Source organism: Dama dama, chromosome 13, assembly GCF_033118175.1.
Source record: "Dama dama isolate Ldn47 chromosome 13, ASM3311817v1, whole genome shotgun sequence".
Taxonomy (NCBI): domain Eukaryota; kingdom Metazoa; phylum Chordata; class Mammalia; order Artiodactyla; family Cervidae; genus Dama; species Dama dama.
The window spans coordinates 65,615,349-65,635,726 of record NC_083693.1 but is presented as its reverse complement, the minus strand read 5'-3'; the positions used below and the strand labels follow the sequence as shown (position 1 = coordinate 65,635,726).

The window sequence follows — 20,378 nt, the reverse complement described above, 5'->3', positions numbered from 1 at the left end:
GTCCACTGTCGCATACCCAGTACATAATGGTCTATCTGATCCTTAGTAGGTATTCCCAGACACTATATATGGAATGAATGAACCAATGAACAAGTATCTCCACATCTTTGCCCAAGGGGTTCCCAATGCTTGAAATATTCCCCCACTCCTGGCAGGTTACCCCATCTTGCAAGGCTTTCCTGACCCTCCCTCCAGTCTTCATTGCTCTGACCTCCGCTTATTGTGGTTTTGTCACATTATAGCTGACAGCAGAATGCCAGTGGGATGGCTGTGGACAGGCGACTGTCTGGCTTTATTATCTGTCTCCTAGTGTGTGCTCAGCCTCAGTCCTGTCTGACTCTTTGCGACCCCATGAACTGTAGCCCCTACAGGCTCCTCTGTCCATGGGGTTTTCCAGGCAAGAATAAAGCACTGCTGCTGCTGCTAAGTCGCTTCAGTCGTGTCCGACTCTGTGCGACCCCATAGACGGCAGCCCACCAGGCTCCTCTGTCCCTGGGATTCTCCAGGCAAGAATACTGGAGTGGGTTGCCATTTCCTTCTCCAGGAGATCTTCCCGACCCAGGGATCGCACCTGCATCTCCTGCATTGGCAGGCAGATTCTTTACCTCTGAGCCACCAGGGATTTAGATGTATCCTAGATCAGACACCAAGCTGTTAGAGGAAAGGGACGGGGCCTCATTCTCGCTTGGATCCAAGCATCTCACTGGCTCAGATGCGTCTGTCTCTACAGAGAGTGTGTGGAGGAGAATCGCCTGGGGTCAGCATTCAGCACAGAAGAGGTCGCTAAGAAATTTGTCTGAAAGCTGGTTTGCAGAGCAGCTGATACTCAAAAAGTGTGTGTTTATATGGGGTAACAAGGATGCCTGGAGAGATGGGGGAAAGAAACTAAGTAAATGTTCCATCGATGAATGAGCGATGATGTCAGGCTCTCCGCTCGCTGTCCTGACCCCAGCTAAAAATAGGATTGTCCATGCCTTGCGGGAGGACGGAGTGGGGTGCTCTGGAAGGCCACTCAATCAATCAAAGCGCTTGCCAAGTGCTTCCACCCCATCAGCAGAGGCCATGCGTACCTGCGGTGGAGGCCGGGGGCCCGGGGCGGCTTGTTTCAGAGAGATATAACGCGCTACTTCGCCACCGACTTGTTGACAATCTCGCCTCAAATAGGAGTTTGTGAAAAGCAGTGGTGGAGGGTGGAGAGGCCCTCCCCAGGAGTCACCGGCAACTCCTTCCAAGATGCAGTCATCTGGCCGGAGCGGTGTCCAGGCCCGGGACCACAGAAGGGAGAACACCGCACTTGGCCCCGGGAGGGGCGGCCTGCACCTCCAGCCCGGGCCACCCGGGCATTTTCTCCTCCTTCGGAATGGGGCGGGGGAGGGGAGGGAGTCCGCAAGGATCGATCGCAACTGAGGGGTCTCCGCAAGTCAGTCCTTACCCCCTTCTCGCCGCCTCAAAGAAACTTGTAAGGGGCGGGGGCGGGAGGGGAAGAGGACAGCAGGCAAGGAGCAAGACCCCTCGGGAGCTGGGAGTCCTCTTCCTCGCGGGTGGATAAATAAATTATAAAGCGCCCAATACACAATAGCCTCGCTAGATGGAGACGAGGAATCACTGCAGCGGCGCTGGCGGCGGCGGCGGCGGCGGGGAGCGCGGGCGGGCGCGCAGCACCAGGCGGGAGGCGGGCGAGCTCTGGCTCGGCTCACGTCTGTTTTCCTTTTCCGTGCATTATTTATTTCGCTTCCGCCCGCGGCCTTGCGGCCCGAGCGGGCGCTCCCAGCCAGCGCCTCTATCCGCTGCTTCTCGCTGGCCGGCGTGAGGGGCGGCCCGAGCCCGGGCACCCCCGCGCCCCGGGCAGCCGCGCGGCGCCACCGCGAAGGGCGGGGACCCAGGGAGGGCACGCGCTGCCGGCTCCGGGAGGCTCGGGGGAGACTTTCCCCGCCCTCCGCCTCCGCCTCGGCAGCCCGCCCGGGCCCTGGACGCGGGGTGCCGCCCCTCCCGCCCCGCGCGCGGCCAGGCGCAGCCCGGAGCCACCGCGCCCTGCGCCCCGTGCGAGCGCGCCCTGCCCGGGCCCCGGGCTCAGCAGCCCCGGAGGCCCAAGCCGCGCGCAAACTTTTGCTCCAGTGCCCGGCGTTCCTCCTGGGCATGTGAAGCCCCTCGGCGCCCGCGCAGTCGCCAGGGTGAGGACCGAGGCCCCGCCTAGAGGGCGGGGGACTGGGGAGGCGGCTGGCTTTAAATGGGGGCCGTCCGGCGGCTCGCGATCAGATTCTGCCTCGGGCGGGGGGAGCGAGCGAGGACCTCTCTTCCCCGCGCCGAAGATCGGTGGGGGCCGCCGCCAGGCAAGGTGGCGTGAGGCACTGGAGGGGTGCGGGCGGAGATGGAGACGCGGGGGAAGCCCCCGCCCTGAGGCGGGAGGCCGGGGCTCGGCGGAGCGCGCGAGGGCTGGCGGGGAGCGCACCGAGGTGCCTCTGTTGCAGTGTGCGCAGTGAGGGCCGGCGGGGCAGACAGGGTGCCCGCGCGCGGCGTGTGATTTCACGGTGCCGTACCTGCGGGGGTCAGCGAGTGTGCGGGCAGGAGTCGGTGGGTGTGAGCGGCAGGTTCTGTGGGTGTGCACGCAGGGTGAGCGGCGCCCGCCGGATTTGAAGTGTGCTCACAGTGGGAGAGAGTTGTGCACGACTGTTTCGGGGAGGTGCATGGGCTCAAGAAGAGCGCTTGGCTGTTTCTGGAGGTGTGCCTGGGGCCAGGGTACGCACACAGGATTTCGTGGGCGTGCGCCACGACGGACTGTGAGTTCCGGAATGCCGGCCTCCGTGAGTGTGCACCGAGGGTCGGCGAGGGTGCAAGCTGGAGTGAAGGGCCAGGCTTGGGTCACGAGGGTGCCCCAGGGTGCGGGGAGTGCCCACCGTGTGCGGACTGCTGCGGGTGCGGGTGCGCCACCAGGATGGTGCCTGTGGCGCCCGGCTGACTCGAGCTTTGCTCCCCTGACAGTTCGCCCCGGGAGCGGGAGCCGCGGGCCGAGATGCTCCTCCGGGATCTGGTGCTGCGCCGAGGCTGCTGCTGGCCGTCACTGCTGCTGCACTGCGCGCTCCACCCGCTCTGGGGCTTCGTGCAGGTGAGCGGCGGCGCGGGCTGCGCGCCCAGGACGACCTCCTGGGCAGGTCGGGGTAGCGGGTGGTTGTCCCTTCACTCCCACGACCCTGGCTTTCTGCGGTTGCCCGTCCGATTGGTCCCGGGAAGAGTTTAGGGAAAGAAAAGATGCTCTGGCTCCCCGTACTTTGGCCATGGAAAGATAAGAAACTCCTGAAGGAGACTTCAGTCCTGGCCTGCAGAGTGAGGCCCGCAGGACAGCACCTTGGAGCACACAGGTCACAGGGAATGCCTTCTGGATGATAATATTCCATTGCAGAAATGCAGAGAAAGAAACCTTAGAGCTTTGGCAAACTTAGAAGGAGAAAAATGATCCCAAGAATATACCTTCTTGATTTCCTATCAGTTCAGTTCAGTTCAGTTCAGTCGCTCAGTCGTGTCCGACTCTTTGCGACCCCATGAATTGCAGCACACCAGGCCTTCCTATCAGAGCCACTAGTAAAACTTCACAGTAGCCTTCTTTAACTGGACTTCAACTCAGAAGTGGTTCAACTCACTACTCTTGCAGGTAGTGGAGCTGAGGATGTGGGACAGATTTTGCAAGGTGGCCACTGATGGGGGAATGTAGGAAGGTGCTGTCCATCTGTACGGACTGCCTGAGGATAGAATCCTCACCCTGGGCCCACCATGCCCCCAGGACAGAGACCAAATAGCCACCAACTCCAGTGACCTGTGTTAGGGTCAGAGAGATGGTTAGATGGGATGTTCCCTAGAGCTTCCCAGAATACAGTCAGTGGTCCATTGGAATGGTGAAGAGGTGGAATTTGCTGCCAGCTCCCTGGGTTGGGAAGATCCCCTGGAGGAGGGCTCAGCAACCCCCTCCAGTATTGTTGCCTGGAGAATCCCATGGACAGAGGAGCCTGGCAGGCTGCAGTCCTTAGGATCGCAAAGAGTTGGACAAGACAGAAGCAACTTAGCACATATGCATGGTGAATTTTGAGCCCCAGCTCTGCCCCTTGCCAGTTGGGGGACTTTAGGCAGTGTGCTTAACCTCTCTGGACCTTAGTTTCTACTTCCTCACTGTGCAATTATAAGTACCTGATGAGACAAAGATGATTTAGTGTGGTGCCTCGACCATGCTAAACACTGAATGGAAGCTGTTTCTGCCATTATTGATGTTAGGAAGTCACCAACAGTAACATCGCGCATCTGTCTGGCTAGCCGTTGATTGCTACATAGTCCCAGCAACACTTTTGAACTGCTAGAGGTTCAGCAGGGTCTGGAGGACATTTTTACCATTTCAGACATTGAAATGCCCACTCTGGGATATTTGCAGCTTCGTGTTCTCCTGGTGGCATCTTGGGGGCTGGGGACTATTCAGATAGTTGCCCTGAGTAGGAGGTGACAGTCCAGAGAAGAAGGGATGGGGCAACCCTGCTTGCCAGGCCACCAAGTTTCACGAGCTGTCCCAAGCGACAGGGCCCCGCTGAGAACGAGCTTGGTCAGTCCTGTTTGGATGGCAGCCCTGGTGGCCACTGGGAGAGAACTAGGAGCCCTGATGCTGGAACCAGCTATCTAGGTGGAGAGCTTGAGAAAGTGGGTCTGCTTGAGTGGGGGCGGTGGGCTGTATACACCACCCCTCGCCAGCACCAGGCCCATCCTCTGCTTTCTTCTCTGACTTGCCTGTCTCACTCACAATTGTTTTCCCTTAGGAACTGACAGCTTTGTTTAATGTGTGAAACAGCAGCTATTAAACTCAGCTGTGCCTTCTTGGGATCCAGAATTTTGTCACTTCTAAACATTTTGGGAGGTTTGGGACCAGTTCTTCTCATTCAACTTTTAGCTGAACCTCAGATGTTCAGCTCACTTCCTTTTTATATTCATTTTGTTTACAGTTTGCCCTCTTCTGGGAGACTTTTCCAGCTAGTATGGAGAGCAACATGGTGACGTTGTTAATCTCCAAGAACTGGAATTCTGCTGTGGGAACTAGCAGGAAAGAGACAGCAGACCTACCACCTCCCCACACACCCCCACCACCAAGAGAAATAATTCTGTAAAGTAGCTCCTTTTTTAAGCAGTGTCCTTCAGCCAGGCAGTACTTCCACCAGCAGATGTGTGTGTATGTGTGTGTGTGCATGTGTGTTTCAGATGTTCTTACTCAATATAAATCAATTTTTGTGAAAATCAATTAGAAAGAAACCCTCCAGACAAGTAGGATGGATAAAATCTTGGCTGGAGGCGCTGGAAAAATAATCTACAAATGATAAGGACTGAGAAGCCAAGGGGAAAGGGGGCTTTGGAATGAATTGATCTGGTTTTTGAGCAACAGAGCTGAATTCAGGAGAAGAGAGGGGAGAAAACTTGAAGTGAGCAAAGCCATGTGTTTCCCTTTAAGTGGAGAGATTATCATGTGTGACGTCATAGGAGTTTCTTGAATAGAAAAAAATCTGTCTATGCTTTCATGAGCTTTTTGCTGGAGGAGTTGTAAACATCTGGCAGTGTGAGCCAGCACAACCAAGTCCTGTAATTAACAGGATGGTTGATGAAGCCAGAGCTTTGTGTGGTCCCTCCAAGCACCAGGTTCCAACCTTGAGATCAGCCCGGAGCCTCTGGCTGCTGCCTGGATGAAAAGAAACTTAATCATTAAAGTCAGATGACATTAAATAGCCACAAGGTTGGTGGGGGCACTGTTAAACCTTTTCTCTTTTTTTCCTTCATGTGTCTGGAATTGAGATTCTGAGTTTTTGTGATTTAGGGTTCTTCTAAGTTCACTTCCAGATGAGTCCTTTTTTTCTGCAAGTAAAGAGGATGACAGGCTGGCGAATTTATTAGGTGTGACAGGAGTGTGTCTCATCAAGTTACTGTGGTGCTGGCCTGTCTTGATAAAAGATGCCAGAAGCCATCATCTTTGTGGGCGCCCTCCAAAAGCAGTCATCGAGGAGACAGGCTCAGATCTGGGCCTGTGGGTCTCTGAGCGGCAACAAGGAACCATCCCGGACCCAAGCGATTGCCAAGCCCCCGCCCCTGTGGACAGTCATTACAGCTTCACTTATTTAGTCAGCTGCATTTATCCGGTACCTACTGTCTGCCAGGACCCGTGTTAAGGGCGAGGGATCTAGTGGTCCCTGCCTTCATGGCACTGACAGTCTGGTACTGGAGAGATTGTTAAGTCATGGTAGGCAAGTGCGCTCAGTAGGAGCAAATAGCTTAGAGATGGAAGCTGGTGGAAGATCCAGAGAAAATGCAGGTGCAGTGCTTTAGCCGAGACAGGAACAAGAAGTCAGGAGTCAGGATGCAACTGTGAGTTGAGTGAAGTGTCCAGACTGTGGAGGGAACAGCCCCCAGGTGGGAGGAGAGGGCAGGGCATTGGAAGAACCCCGGGGAGGGGTTCCCCAGGCGAGGCTTCTGTTGTAAGCCACTAACATTGTGTCTTACAGTTCGGACTTGATCCTGAAGACTCTGGGGGCCAGGAAAGTTTTTCTAAGAAAGAGATGACACAGTCTTAAATTAGCATTTTAGAAATCTCCGACCAGCTTCAAAACAAGATTAGGATTCAGGGAAGGAGCGAGGCAAGGGGTTGATGAGAGTCAGGTTGCCAGATTTAGCTAACAAAAATACAAGCTGGGGAGTTCCGTTGTGGTCCGGTGGTTAAGATTTTGCCTTCCAATGCAGGGGGTGCGGGTTTAGTTCTTGGTCAGAGAGTTAAGATCCCACATTCCTGGTGGCCAAAAAACCAACACATAAAAGAGAAGCAATATTGTAATAAATTCAATACAGGCTTAAAGAAGTGGTCCACATCAAAAAAATTGTTTAAAAAGAATATAGACTGCTCAGTTAAATTTTCAGATAGACAATGGATTATTCTTAAGCATAGGAATACCCCATACAGTCTTTGGGATAAATTTATACTTGAAAATGTTTATTGTTTACCTAAAACTTTACAGGGTGTCCTATAATTTTTGATTCCTATAGTTTACCAGGCAGCCCTGGAGAGAGTCAGGGAGATGTGAAGACGTGGTGGTGCCTTGGTTTAGGGCTGTGGCCGTGGAATAAGGAGAAGTGGATGGATTCAGGGACTCATTATCATTTGTAGATTATTTTTCCAGCGCCTCCAGCCAAGATTTTATCCATTCTACTTGTCTGGAGGGTTTCTTTCTAATTGATTTTCACAAAAATTGATTTATATTGAGGAAGCCAAGTGTGGGAACTGGCTGCCACGAGCCCCGTGTTCCCCAGACCACAGTGCCGGGGACCAAATGCCAGGGACTGTGGGACCTCTCGGGACCTCTCTGGACCTCGGGATTCAGCCTCAAGAGAACACTGCAGAGCGGAAAGGAAGGCAGGTGATGACAAAACTGGAATAAAAGGTGATCACAGGCTTTAGGTGGGTCACTGACCCTCTCTGGGCCTCTGCTCCTTCTTGGTCAAGTCCAGCTAAGAGCAGGTGACTTAGGGGCAAGTTTACTCTCCTGTGAGACTCCCCAGGATGTAACCCAACCAGGCCAGGGATTGAGACAAGCGTGTGGTATCGCGGATTCCCCTTCACTGGTCTAAACAAAACACTGCCGATCCGCGGAACTAGTGGACCCGGAGCTGGTGTACGGGGTAGGTTCCATGTTTGCCCACTGCCGGGCAGACCTTCCACAGCACACGTTTGCACTGAGCACCAGCCGAGTGCCGGGCCCTGGGCAACTCTGGTCCATCACTCAGCCTTGCCCAGCCTGTCGTCCTGTAGGTATGGATGATACCAGCTCCATTTCTCGATTATTCTCGTGGTGAAATCAGCGCCTGTGTCATAGGACTGACACACAGCAGGGCTCAGGAAGTCATGTTCCATCAGGACTCATCAAGCACAGACCCACCTGCCTTTCTGTTCCAAGATGCTCACCACTAAGTGTGTGTGAGTGTGTGTGTGTGTGTGTTGGGGGGGGGCGGGGAGACAGACATTACGTAACAGGGGAAAAGTGCCCCCAAAGAGGAGGGTTTATGGAGTGAAGGGGCAGCTCTGGGTAGCTGGGTCTAATTCTGGGGGCTGTGGGCTTCAGGATAGCTTGCCTGGGAAGACCATGTAAGAGCTGGGCCTGAAGGATGTACAGATGTGGATGAAGGGCCTGTGTTACCAGCTGTCAGTCAAGGGAGGTTCAGCAGCCACCAGCTTGTACTGTCCAAACCAGTGAGGGACCCAGGTGGGCCCCCACCTCCGGGAGAAGGACAGCCCACCCAGGCTGGCTAATAGGGTGATGCCAACATTAGTGTGTTCTTGTGGCTGGTTAAGCAGTTGTGCTCACTCACTTTTCAGTGGGACCATGATACTAGAGACTGGATGCTTAAGATGTAGGGTGTGCCTTCACTTCCCCGCCCCCTTCCACCTCGAAACTCGGTCCTGGTTTCTCTACTTGTAATTTCATCACATGAAGCCCTCTGATCCATCTGTGCCCTCCTAGCCTCTCACAAAAACAGGTCACTGGGTTGGGCTAGGTTAACCAAACGTGCTCATCGTGAACCTTCTCATGTAAACTGCACCTTGGTGGGGGGGCGGGGTAGTAATTGTTTTGGCAACGGCATTGCTTGATGTTCACACACTTGGTGGAGTTCAGTGGAGAAGCGATCTCAGAGGCCAGAGGTTGGGAGAAGGGAGCTTTCAAGCAGGCCCCAGGGTCTTGGAAGGTCGTAATCCAGAGAACAGTCTCAATGATGGGTGATGAGAGGGCTGACCACTGCGCTGGGGGAGAACCCAGTGGTTTGGCCGTGACGTCTAAGGAGTTCATCGTCTCCATAAGATAACTGAGAAAAGGCTCACCATCTGAGGATATGTTCTTGCGAGATAAGATGGCCTTCCAGGGTTTGAAATGCAGTCAGTGGTCCTTTAAAAACACTAAAAGGTGGTGAGCAGGAGCTTTGTGGCCTTGTAGATATTCAGTCAGGGCTGTTAATCAGTCCACCTCCTGCGACCATTACCCTTCCTGCTCACATCTGCCATGTGTCAAGGGAGCAGCTGAGCCCTGCTGGCCGTCTCTGCCAGCCCGGGACACGTGCAGCAGAGGGTCTACACTGGCCTCCAAAGACAGGTCTACACTGGCCTCTAAAGGCAGGCCTAACCTAGCCAGTTCCAGAGAAACTGGGGTTGTGGGTTTCTACTCATGGGAGATGACAGCCAGAGAAATAAACTGTGGGCCTCCTTGAGGTAGCAGGTGACCACCAACCCTTTCCTTCATGTCTAAATCAACTGTTCTCCAGGACAGGCAGAGAATGCTAGAATCCAAGATGTATGGCGGTCTGCCATAGGGAGGGATGCTGGGAGTGGGTCTAAACCAGCCATCCTCTCACTGGCTGCACACTGGAAGTTTAACCCGGGATGCTTCAACAAAATTCGCATGCCCAGCTCCACCTGCAGAAATTCTGATTTGAGTGGCATGAGAGAGGCTCAGACATGAGTATCTTTTAAAGATGCCTGGAGATTCTAACGTGCAAGCAAGGCTGGCATCCCCTAGGTGAACACCCACCCACTTTTGCTCCCCTTTGTAGCTTACACATGGGGAAGCTGAGACTGAAGTCCAAAGAGCACCAGTCCAGGATTCAAGAGGTGTGGATTCTGGTAAATTTCAGGCAGTTGCTTAGGTGATATGAAGGCGAGAGGAAAAAGGCCTGACTCCTGACCCTACAGACCTTAGAGTCCAGTAACAGGAGGATGAATTGGGTAAACACTCCAATGTGGATTTCTGTCCCGTAGAATGAAATCCAGTACCAGGAGAGCTTGTAATGGCGAGGTGACCTGGCCAGGGCGGTCAGAGATGCTTCCCTGAGGAGGTGATATAACTGAATAACGAGCTGAATAACGGGTAAAGGAGGGGGAAAGGTGTGGGAGAAAATTCCAGGAGCAGCCAGTGCAAAAGGCGGGAGCACGGCCAGGAGCCAAGGACCGGAAAGAGGGCTTTGAGAGCAGAGCAGAGCAGAGGGCCAGAGCATGAAGGGAGGGCCGCCCTCCCGCGCAGGGCCCTGTGGATCTCCTGAGCTGTGGACAGGCATTCAGGGCTGGTGGGGGCTGGGTGCAGGCAGTTTGATCAGGTGTATTTCCCACAAGACCACTCGCGGGCCTCGTGGATAACACTGGGAATGTTGCTTTAGTCCCCTTAGTCACATAGCCACCAAAGAGGAGGCCTGGCTGGGTAAGGGTCCTCCTTCAAGATGAGGGGACGCTGGCCCAGAGTGGACACAGGAAGGCCATCCAGAGCTGTGGCCAGAGAGGAGGCCAGGGTTTGGTCCTATCCCGGAGCAAGGAAGACTGGAGAAGCAGGCAGTGGGTCGGGTCACTGAGGAGGTGGAATCAGCGTTCTGTCACTGTCTGGGTGTGAGAGCCTCAGGTGGCCACTTCTCCCGCCTGGGCCTCAGTTTCCTCGTTTGTTTGGTGGGGAGATTCTAGGAGTTCACCTTCGAGCATCTGTCTGCCTCTCACAGGTACCCAAGCCTATTGCCCCCGTCCCATGGCTGGTTCCTGGCAGGGCTAGAAATGAAACCTTGCTCTCCAGTCCTGCTAGGCCAGCCTCCCATAACACGGTTTCCTTTGAGCCAACCCAGCTTCCGTCCTTCCTGCCCAGGCCGGGGGTGGTGAAGTGTGGGGGGCGGTGGGGAGAGAGCATCTGGGCTCCCAGTTGCCTCACTGGCTTCTCCTGGGCACCTGTGCCCATCTCTGCAGGTGACGCACGGCGAGCCCCAGAAGTCCTGCTCCAAGGTGACCGACAGCTGTCAACACGTCTGCCAGTGCCGGCCCCCGCCCCCGCTGCCGCCGCCCCCGCCGCCCCCGCCGCCTCCCAGACTCCTCTCCGCCCCGGGTAAGCAGGCTCCCTCCGTTTCCGGTTTCTCTCTGTGTTTTCCGGGGCCCAGGAAGAACCCCTGAGGAGAGCAGAGGGCAGCCTTGCTTTCTTTGTAATTTTCCACTGGCCGAGCAGGAGGGAAGCCAAGGCCTAACTTTTCCCTGCAGTCTGCAAAACGCCTTTCCCACAGCGTGCTCCTGTGAGATGGAGAAGGATGTTTCTCCATCGGGTAATCAGATAAAAGTCAATCTCCATTTGATGAGTGACTCTGCCTGGATTGTTCCGAAGGCCAGACCTTGAAGAGGGGGCAGCCACGGACACTGGCCTGAAATCCCCCTCCCGTGAGCACGGTTGCGTTTTCTGATTTTCGTCCACGTGTAAGACAGCAATTAGTATAGAACCCAACTGGAGGCTTTGGGAGCAAAGTTACACAGATGCCTCTTGCCTATTTGCAGTCTATTCTGCTAACCTCCCCCTCCCCAACCCCCACTTGTTTGCCTGGATTTCATCTCTGAACAATTTGATTGCAAACAAAGGAGGGCTTCTTTATTTAGCCAGAAAGAGCCTCAGTCCTGACCCATAGGGGTTAAGTTCCGTGTCTACAATCACCAGTTGATAAGATCTGTAACAAAAGGTTCTATATTTTGGTTGGATCACCCAAGTTGCAGCCTGTAGAATGTGCCAGCACTGTGTGTGGCTCCACCTCATTAAACATATCTCCCTTGAGTTATTTGGGGCATATTTGAAATAACCTTGACGAGGTTTGTTCTCCGGTAAGCCCTGTTTCCAGACTCTCGGTGTCCAGGCGGGGATGCAGTGTGCTGGGGGACCTTTGGCAGTTCGTGTGTGTTTCTGCATTTTGTCTGTAGGTCCCCCCAAAAAGTGAAAGTGCTAGTATCTCAGTTGCATCCAACTCTTATGACCCCATGGACTGCCGCCTGCCAGGCTCCTCTGTCCATGGAATTCTCCAGGCAAGAATACTAGAGTGGGTTGCCATTCCCTTCCCCAGGGATCGAACCCACGTCTCTCTCATTAGAGGCAGATTCTGAGCCACCAGGGAAGCTGTAGGTCCCTACCTATGTCCAGTCTTCCCTGACATTTGTGGCTCAGTGCTTTTCAGAGAGTGGCCCTCAGCGTCACCTGAAGTGTTCATTTTAAAGTGGAGCTTCACAGGCTCACTGTAACCCACCGAGTCAGAGCCTTTAGGAGTGGGGCTTCAGAGTTGGCATCCTGACAAGTTCTGAGGGGATTCAGATGCAAGTTAGAGTCAAGAACCTCAGCCTACCAGGCCCTCTGTGGCAGTACCACGCAGGATCCTACTATCCCAAGATGCTCACCCTTCTCCCCTCTCCTGAAGGAAAGCTGTGGGGCCCAGCCCCAGGCCCCTGCCCCTCACTCCCTTTCCTGCCTTAGAATTCCTTCTCCCTCCACTTTTCAGACTCCAGGCCTGTGCTCCCTCCAGGCATGTTGGTACCTGATGGATCCACATCCCCCAGTTAGAGCCTGTTCAGTTCATCCTGTGCTAACTGAGCCTCTAGTGCCAGACACAGACCTGAAAGACCATTCTGGTTTCTGGGATCTCTTGGCCTCAAGGAACCCACACAGAGTCACTTGAGAGCACAGAAATTGCTCTCTAGGCCCACTGGAAATCCTAGAGTAGCTGGGCCAACTCCAACCTTAGGAAACACTGACATTGACTTGGGTCTTCATAGTAAGTGCAGTTGTTCTAGATTGATGAGGAGGTTATGGGGAAAGGGCATCGGGGCAGGAGGAGCGGCAAGAGCAGAGTCTTAGACATCTGACTCTGTAAGTCGTCTTGGGAGGCCCAGGCCCCTCCGACGGTTTGAAGGAATGTCAAGGGGTGGACAGTGAAAGGCCTCGTGTGCCTGGCTGAGTAGGTTACATTTCATCCTGTTTTACCGTTGTTTGCCAAACATTCACCACATCCAAATACCTCCTGTGGTTTGCCTTCTTTCTTTTTTTTTTTTTTTACTTTAAACAGACTTACTTTTGTGTTTATACAAATTGGTCTCCAAAGGAAACTTTCTGTAACTACTCTCAATGCAAAACCGGAATCACTTACATAAATAGAAGGTGACTGTAGAAACAAAGGTGATGGACACGAACCAGCGTTTTAACGTTCCGGCCTGTCATGGAAGGTTCCGAGCTCGAGGCCTTCTCTCTTTCTGCTAAAAAGGGAGCGCAGTAGGTTGGAGAGACCTGTCAGGGCCACACTCGCCCTGTGCAGAGATGTTCTCTAGAAAGAAATCAGAAGGTTTGCAAGAGAATCAAAAGGAGCTTAAGTTTCCTGTTATATTACCATGTGTCTGGGACCTGGCTGCATGTGCTGGCCAAGACCAGCTCACTTACCTACAGGGACCTGCACCCCATCCTGTAGGAAACCCTGCTCTGCGTAGCCACGAGCCCATGGAGGTATTAAGCAAAGAAGTGACACACGGTCTGCTTCAGAAACTCAACTTTCCTGACAACGCAGGGGGTGGATTGGGGTGAGCTGCCTGAGTGGGGTCAAGTGGGGACCCTTGAGATACTCCAGGCCCCAGATCACCCACGAGGGCCTGAAGCCAGGCAGGGGACTGTAGCGAAGGGGAAGTGGGCAGGAGTGCCAGGTGTGAGGGAGCAGAAGCCTCGTGTAAGTGTGGGGCCTGAGGTCCCTTCTGGGTGAGAGGACAGCAGGTGTCGTTTGTTTCTATGACGCAACTTTTTCAGTTAGGAGTGGCAGAAACCCATCTTGAAGTGGCATAAGTGATGCGAAAGCTAGAGAGAGATGTTTGGTTTTTGGCTCGTGTGGTGGAATATTACAGCAACAGGTCTTATATGATGAACTGGGTTTCTGTCTCCATCTCCCTCTTCTGATTTCTCCTGGGTCTCCTTTACTCTCAAGCTGGCCCAGTCCCTGTGGCTCCAGTTTCCAGGATTCCACCAGCCTTGCAGTTAGTCATCTCCTCACTAGGAGAGCTTCTCTTTCTCAATCATTCCACCCAAAGCCCCGAGGCTGACATTCATTGGACCAGCTTGAGTCACATGTCCATCCTTGGACCAATCATGGTAGCCTGTGAGATGGAATGTGTTGATTGGTCAGGCCTGGGCCATGTGACCACCCTGGACAATTGAAGTATTATGGATAGGGGTTAAAGGGATGGTGGCTTCTCAAAGGAAAATCCAGGTAGAGGGGTTGTAACCCAAGGATGAAGATATGGACGCTGGGCAGGAGGGGAGTGGATGCAACTCCATAGCCTTGGTATGCCTGGTAGATTAGACCAGTAATGGAGAATGTGTTTTATACACTCTCTTGATCCTCACTGAGCTCAGCCCAGAAGCTCACCCTTGAGTACAGCCCAGTAATCTCAGACAGACCTATGGCCACATGCACAACTTCTGCTCATTCTGTAATCCTTGAGGAACTAGCCTCCCCCAGGGGGAACAGGGCTTCAATGCTGTGAAGCCTGTATGGTCGTCCAGCAGGTGTGCACAGAGCTCCGCAGGTACTGGCACATGCCAGGAGCTAGGACGTAAATGGTGAGCAAGAGAGGGGCAGCTCCTGCCTGCAGGGAGCTCACGGTCCGGCGGCCCATCTTCTGCAGAGGATGTCCATGGGAGAGTCTTTCCTGCCATCTTTCTGGATACACTGGCTCCGAGCGTCTGGCTGACTCCAGCAGTAGGTGACCCATCATCCTGATTTGGCCAGGACTAAAGGGTTTCCCAGGATGCGGGGCTTTGATCCTTTGGTCATCAGAGGTGTCTGCATCCCCGCCACTCACAAGGGCCTCTGGTTTACCTGGTGAACATTTGTTGAGTGTCTGCTCTGCATCCAGCCCTGTGTTGGGTGCACTGGAGGCCCAAGGGGACTCGTCCTCACCTGCACGGCCTGAGTAATGAAAAAAAAAAAAAACTGAGAACACAGCTTAACAGGCTGAGGCCCTGAGCCTGGGTTGGTGTGTTAGCACTGCCACCTTCTCTGCATGATTTTAAGAGGGCTGGTAAGATGTTTTTGAATTTTATATTGGTGTATAGTTGATTTACAGTGTTGTGTTAGTTTCAGATGTACAACACAGTGATTCAGTTATACATACACAAATATCGATTTCTTCTCAGATTCTTTTCCCATATAGGTTATTACAGAGTATTGAGTAGAGTTTTCTGTGCTATACAGTAGGTCCTTGTTGATTTTGTATTTTATATATAGTAAAATATATATGTTGATCCCAACCTCCTAATTTATCCCTCCCCCCACCCACCTTTCTCCTTTGGTAGTGTAAGTTGGTTTTCTAAGTCATTGAGTCTGTTTGTTTTTAAATTAATTCATTTGCATCACTTTTTAAGATTCCACACATAAGTAGTATCATTTATATTTCTCTGTCTGGCTTACTTCACTTAGTATGATAATCTCTAGGTCCATCCATGTTGCTGCAAATGGCATTATTTCATTCTTTTTTATGATTGAGTAATGTTTTATATATATATATATATATATCAGTCAGTTCAGTTCAGTTCAGTCACTCAGTCATGTCCGACTCTTTGTGACCCCATGAATTGCAGCACACCAGACCTCCCTGTCCGTCACCAACTCCCGGAGTTTACTCAAACTCATGTCCATCAAGTCGGTGATGCCATCCAGCCATCTCATCCTCTGTCATTCCCCTTCTCCTCCTGCCCCCAATCCCTCCCAGCATCGGGATCTTTTCCAATGAGTCAACTCTTTGCATGAGGTGGCCAAAGTATTGGAGTTTCAGCTTCAGCATCAGTCCTTCCAATGAACACCGAGGACTGATCTCCTTTAGGATGGACTGGTTGGATCACCTTGCAGTCCAAGGGACTCTCAAGAGTCTTCTCCAACACCACAGTTCAAAAGCATCAATTTTTTTGGTGCTCAGCTTTCTTCACAGTCCAACTCTCACATCCATACATATATAACACATCTTCTTTATCCATTCATCTGTGGAAAAACACTTAGGTTGCTTCCATATCTTGGCTATTGTAAGCAATGGTGCTTGTATCTTTTTGAGTTATGATTTTCTCCAGATATATATCCAGGAGTGGGATTGCTGGATCCTATGGCAGCTCTATTTTTAGTTTTTTAAGGCACCTCCCTGTTCTCCATAGCCTCTGCAACAATGTACATTCCTACCAACAGTGTAGGAGGGTTCAGAAAGGGCTGGTAAACTTAAGTCTGAGTTGAAGGTGTAAGGTTTTCACCCACCAGTGGGGTTGACTGGAGGATTCGTGTAAGTGGATACTGGACTGGTATCCATTGCTGCTAATTGTTCCATGAAAATCATTCTGATGAAGAGCACCCTGTGAGTGATAGACTTGGGAAAGGAAATGGTGCTTTGGGGAAGGGTATTTCATTCTGAAAAGGGCAGGAAAGGAGGATCCAGGATGACATGGGAGAATTCCCAGGTAGACCTTGGATAGGTAGGAGCAGAGGGAGGCCAGACAGTCCTTAGAGTGGCTGAAGCAGAGGAGTTAGGAGCATCAGGATCACACAGGAGGGGCCCTGCTGTAGAATGTCCTTCTTCAGGAGCGTGGACCTCAGGGTGTGTGTCTGGGGCAGGGGGAGAAAGAGCACACAAAGGAAACCTCTGCACCTGCTCACGCAGACAGGTAAAGACTCCTGTAAGGATGGATCAGAAATATTTGCCAGAATTGTGGGGCATCATCCCCGTGGCCAGGCAGGTCTCCCCTTTCATCCAAATAGCACCTGCTGCTACCCTGCTGCTCAGGGCAAGCAGAATGTCTTGGGTTGGCTGGAACTCTCCTGGCTTTAGCCCTGGAAGCTCTGCATCCCAGTGTCAACTTAAAAAATATTCACAACCTAAAAGTTGAGAGTTATGTTTTATTAGATGAGAATTTTTAGGACTTCAAGCCTGGGAGACAGCATCACAGGTGACCCTGGGAGAACTGTTCCAAGGAAGCGAGGGTTATATAGAAGTTTTGCAACAAAGGACAGGTGGCCTGAACATCAAAATAGTATTGTTACTTAAAGAAAGCCAGATATCCCAAGTTAAGAAATCTAGTGCTTTTCTCTGTATGGGAAGATGAAAGAGTCTGGGCTCACTGCAATCATTCCTTTCACATGTATCTCAGCTGTCCTGGGCCAGAATCCCATATTTTTTACACCTTGAGCTCCCTCGGGGCTCACCATAGGGAGTGGCTGCAGTCTTAATGTCACAGGTATTCTTCTCCCTCCTGAGTGCCCTTAAGGCTTAGGAACTCACTTTGGAGGCTGCAATCGCTGATGACTGTGACACCCTTGTTTACTGATATGGCAGGAAATACTCCATTTCTCACCCAGAAACTCTTTAGTCCTGGGCAGACCAGGATGATGGGTCATCTATTGCTTGTCCACCCTTCTTCTGGCAAAGGCAACATGGTTTTTCAGTTTATTTCTTGTTGTTTTTCCTGTGCTTGTTTTTGTTCCACCGTGAAACTTTCAAGAGCACTACTCTCCCCACCCCACTTCCATACTAGAACTTGCTGATCATAGGGGCAGCTCGGCCCACATTTCCCTGTGGGCCCCCAACTCAGCTGCCACTCCCAGCAGCCTTGGACGTCTGTGGAGATAGCCCTGCCCTGTCTTGCCTGATGGTTGAGAAGGATCCTGGAAAGTGTTCTTTAATGCGGAAGATTCTTGAACAGCATCTCCACTTAGTGTGGAGATGCTTTGTTTCCCAAGCTCTGCCCGCAGTGCTTTGCATTGTAAGTTTTGCAGACTGTGGGAGGCACTAGACCAGCAGTTCTCTAAAGCGGAGTATGGTCAGAATCCCCTGGAGGGCTTGTTTAAACACAGGTTGCCAGATTCCATCGCCAGAATTCCTGATTCAGTAGGTTTGGGGGTGGGACCAAGGATTTTGCATTTCTAAAACTTTCTCAGGTCAAATTGATTCCACTCCCCACCCCCCTCATCCCTACCCCAGCCAGGGTGCACCCTTTGAGAACCAGCATCCTAGAGGATGGCAATCAAGTCAAGAGACTTTGGAGTCAGATGCAGCTCTTCCACTCTTAGCTCTGTGACACTGGGCACGTCTTACACTTCTCAGCCTTAGTTCCCTCATCTGTAAAATGGAGCCAGTGACACTTACCTGAGGGGGCTTTGCAGTGAAGACTGGAAATTATACAGCCTGTATTTGGCAAAGACAACATACTTAAAAGTGATGTTACAACACAGTGGCTCAGCCTGGTTGTCCTGCCTTCTAGATCTGGGGTCCAGCCTTGTTCATGAGCTAAGTGATTTGGGCAATAGAGCCTTAATTGCTTGGAGCCTCAGTTTCCACATCTGTAAAATGAGGCTAATGACTGCATTTGGGCACTTGTGAGAATTTGATGCTATAAAGTTCACACAGCACAGAACCTGGAACCCAAGTTAACACTCACTCACTGGCATCTCATAAGTAATATTAATGATAACTAATAAAAAATGATATCTATTTAATAATAATAAATACTAGGTCACTGACCTACAGGTTGGGAGTTGTTTAAAAATGGTTCTGGCACCATTTTTAAGCAGAGAAAGGAGTATCTGTTTAGATACTCATGGATGAAAGGATGCCTTAAGGAGGTGTGGACACCCCTAGGTATTCAACAGAAAAGGTTTGTCCAGAGTACCACTCATGCCCCATTAGGGGCAGCCATCACCAGGCTTGTGATCCCCAGGGTCAGCCCCAGAACCCCTGGGTGGAGGTATTTCTGCAAGACGTGGACAAGGGGTGAACTCTGGCAAAGCAAAGAGCACACATGCTCGAGGGCCCGACCGAAAAGCCCACGGCAGCCGCCAGGGCTCAGGACCCAGCCGACTTTGTAAATGTCAGCGATGGCCCGCTCGTCCCTGTGTGTGATTCAGATGCTGCGGTCAAGGAAGGAGATGTATACCAGCCCTCAAGGAAGAGCACGTACACCCCCTCCACGAGACCTGCTTCTGAGGCCGATGGGGCCAAAAATAGCTATGGCAGCACAAAGGCGTGAGCCTGCATTCCCATAGTGCCTGTCTTTAAGGAGCTCAGAGCACTGAGATTGATTTGGTTTTTGGCATTTATTTTATTTTTAGAAAAACCAGGGACTTCCCTGACGGTCCAGTGGTTAAGACTTTGCCTTCCAGTGCAGGGGATGTGGGTTCAACCCACGGTCAGGGAGGTAAGATCCTGCATGCCTCATGGCCAAGAAACCAAAACATAGAACAGAAACAATATTTTAATTAATTCAATAAAGACTTCAAAGATAGCCCCCATTAAAAAAGAGAGAGAGACAGAGAAGCCAGAAGAGAGGTTGGCTCCCTCAAGATTGCACAGCCGTGGTGGAGACAGGAATGGGGTCACTTGGTTCCCCTACTATGTGCCAAGGGACATGTTTTAAAGAGGGAAACAAACAGGACTGTGAAAGTTCTAGAATGATTTTATTACTCACCCAGAACACTAGGAAGAACCAGTACTCAGTCCTCCCATTTTGAGGTGGAAGCTCTGTGCTTCTCGTCTCATTTAATCCTCACGTACTCATTTGCAAGGAGCTCAAACCAGTCAATCCTGAAGGAGATCAATCCTCAATATTCATTGGAAGGGCTCATGCTGAAGCTCCATACTTTGGCCACCTGATGTGACGAGCTGACACATTGGAAAAGACCCTGATGCTGGGAAAAATTAAAGGCAAAAAAAAAGAAGGGGGCAACAGAGGATGAGATGGTGAGATAGCATCACTGACTCAATGGACATGAATTTGAGCAGACTCTGGGAGATAGAGAAGGACAGAGGAGCCTGGAGTGCTGCAGTCCATGGGGTTGATTAGAGTCGGACATGGCTTAGTGACTGAAGAGCTCCTTTGTAGGAGTATACACTAGTCCTCGTGTCTGCCAGGCTTCCCCCTCAAAGTAGTTAACCTCAGCTTGGGCAGATCTGAGTTCAAATATTCTCCAGGAAAACCTTCCCTGACTTCCACATTCCCTGTTCTGGTTCTCTATGGCCATGGAGTCAGTCTCCCCAAAAGTTGGTGGTTAAAGAAAACACAAATGTCCTGTCCTTTCCTCTGACAATTACAGAGGGTGACAGGCTTCACCAGGAGGGTCTCGCTTGGGGTCTTTCACCTGACTGTAATCAGTTGGCTGGGGCTGGAGCCATCTGGAAGGCTTCCCTGCTGGTGTCTGGTGTCTGGTGGCTGGTGCTGGCTGTTGGCTGGGTCCAGAGCTGGTCTTGTTCACCGGAACACCTCCATGATGCTCCCGTGTGGCCTGGGCTTCCTCTCAGCATGGCGGCTGGGTTCCAAGCTTGAGAAGCAGGTGGAAGCTGAACCCCCTTGAGGGTGTAACTGAGGTCGTGCAGCATCATTTCTGCTGCTTTCTGCTCCTCGGAATCAAGTGACCAAGGTTGTTCACCTTCTAGGCAGAGGGAATTCTATTTTACTTCTTGGTAGAGAAGTGTCAGAGAATTTGCGTACATTTTAAACCCACGCACATAGATGCACACACTCTTTGAACTTTTCATTTTC

General features: G+C 51.9%; 1 protein-coding gene across 2 annotated transcripts in view; it reads left to right on the top strand.

The window, feature by feature from the left end:
* Positions 1-2,274: 2,274 nt before the first annotated feature.
* The window catches only part of PRIMA1 (proline rich membrane anchor 1), a 70,023-nt gene continuing 51,919 nt past the window's right edge, over positions 2,275-20,378 (top strand). For both annotated transcript variants that reach the window (XM_061159338.1, XM_061159337.1), the window contains exons 1-3: positions 2,275-2,335; positions 2,980-3,103; positions 10,772-10,907. In XM_061159338.1, coding sequence (XP_061015321.1) covers positions 3,011-3,103; positions 10,772-10,907 — 229 coding nt within the window. In that variant the 5' untranslated portion in view covers positions 2,275-2,335; positions 2,980-3,010. The remainder of the gene's footprint in view (positions 2,336-2,979; positions 3,104-10,771; positions 10,908-20,378) is intronic.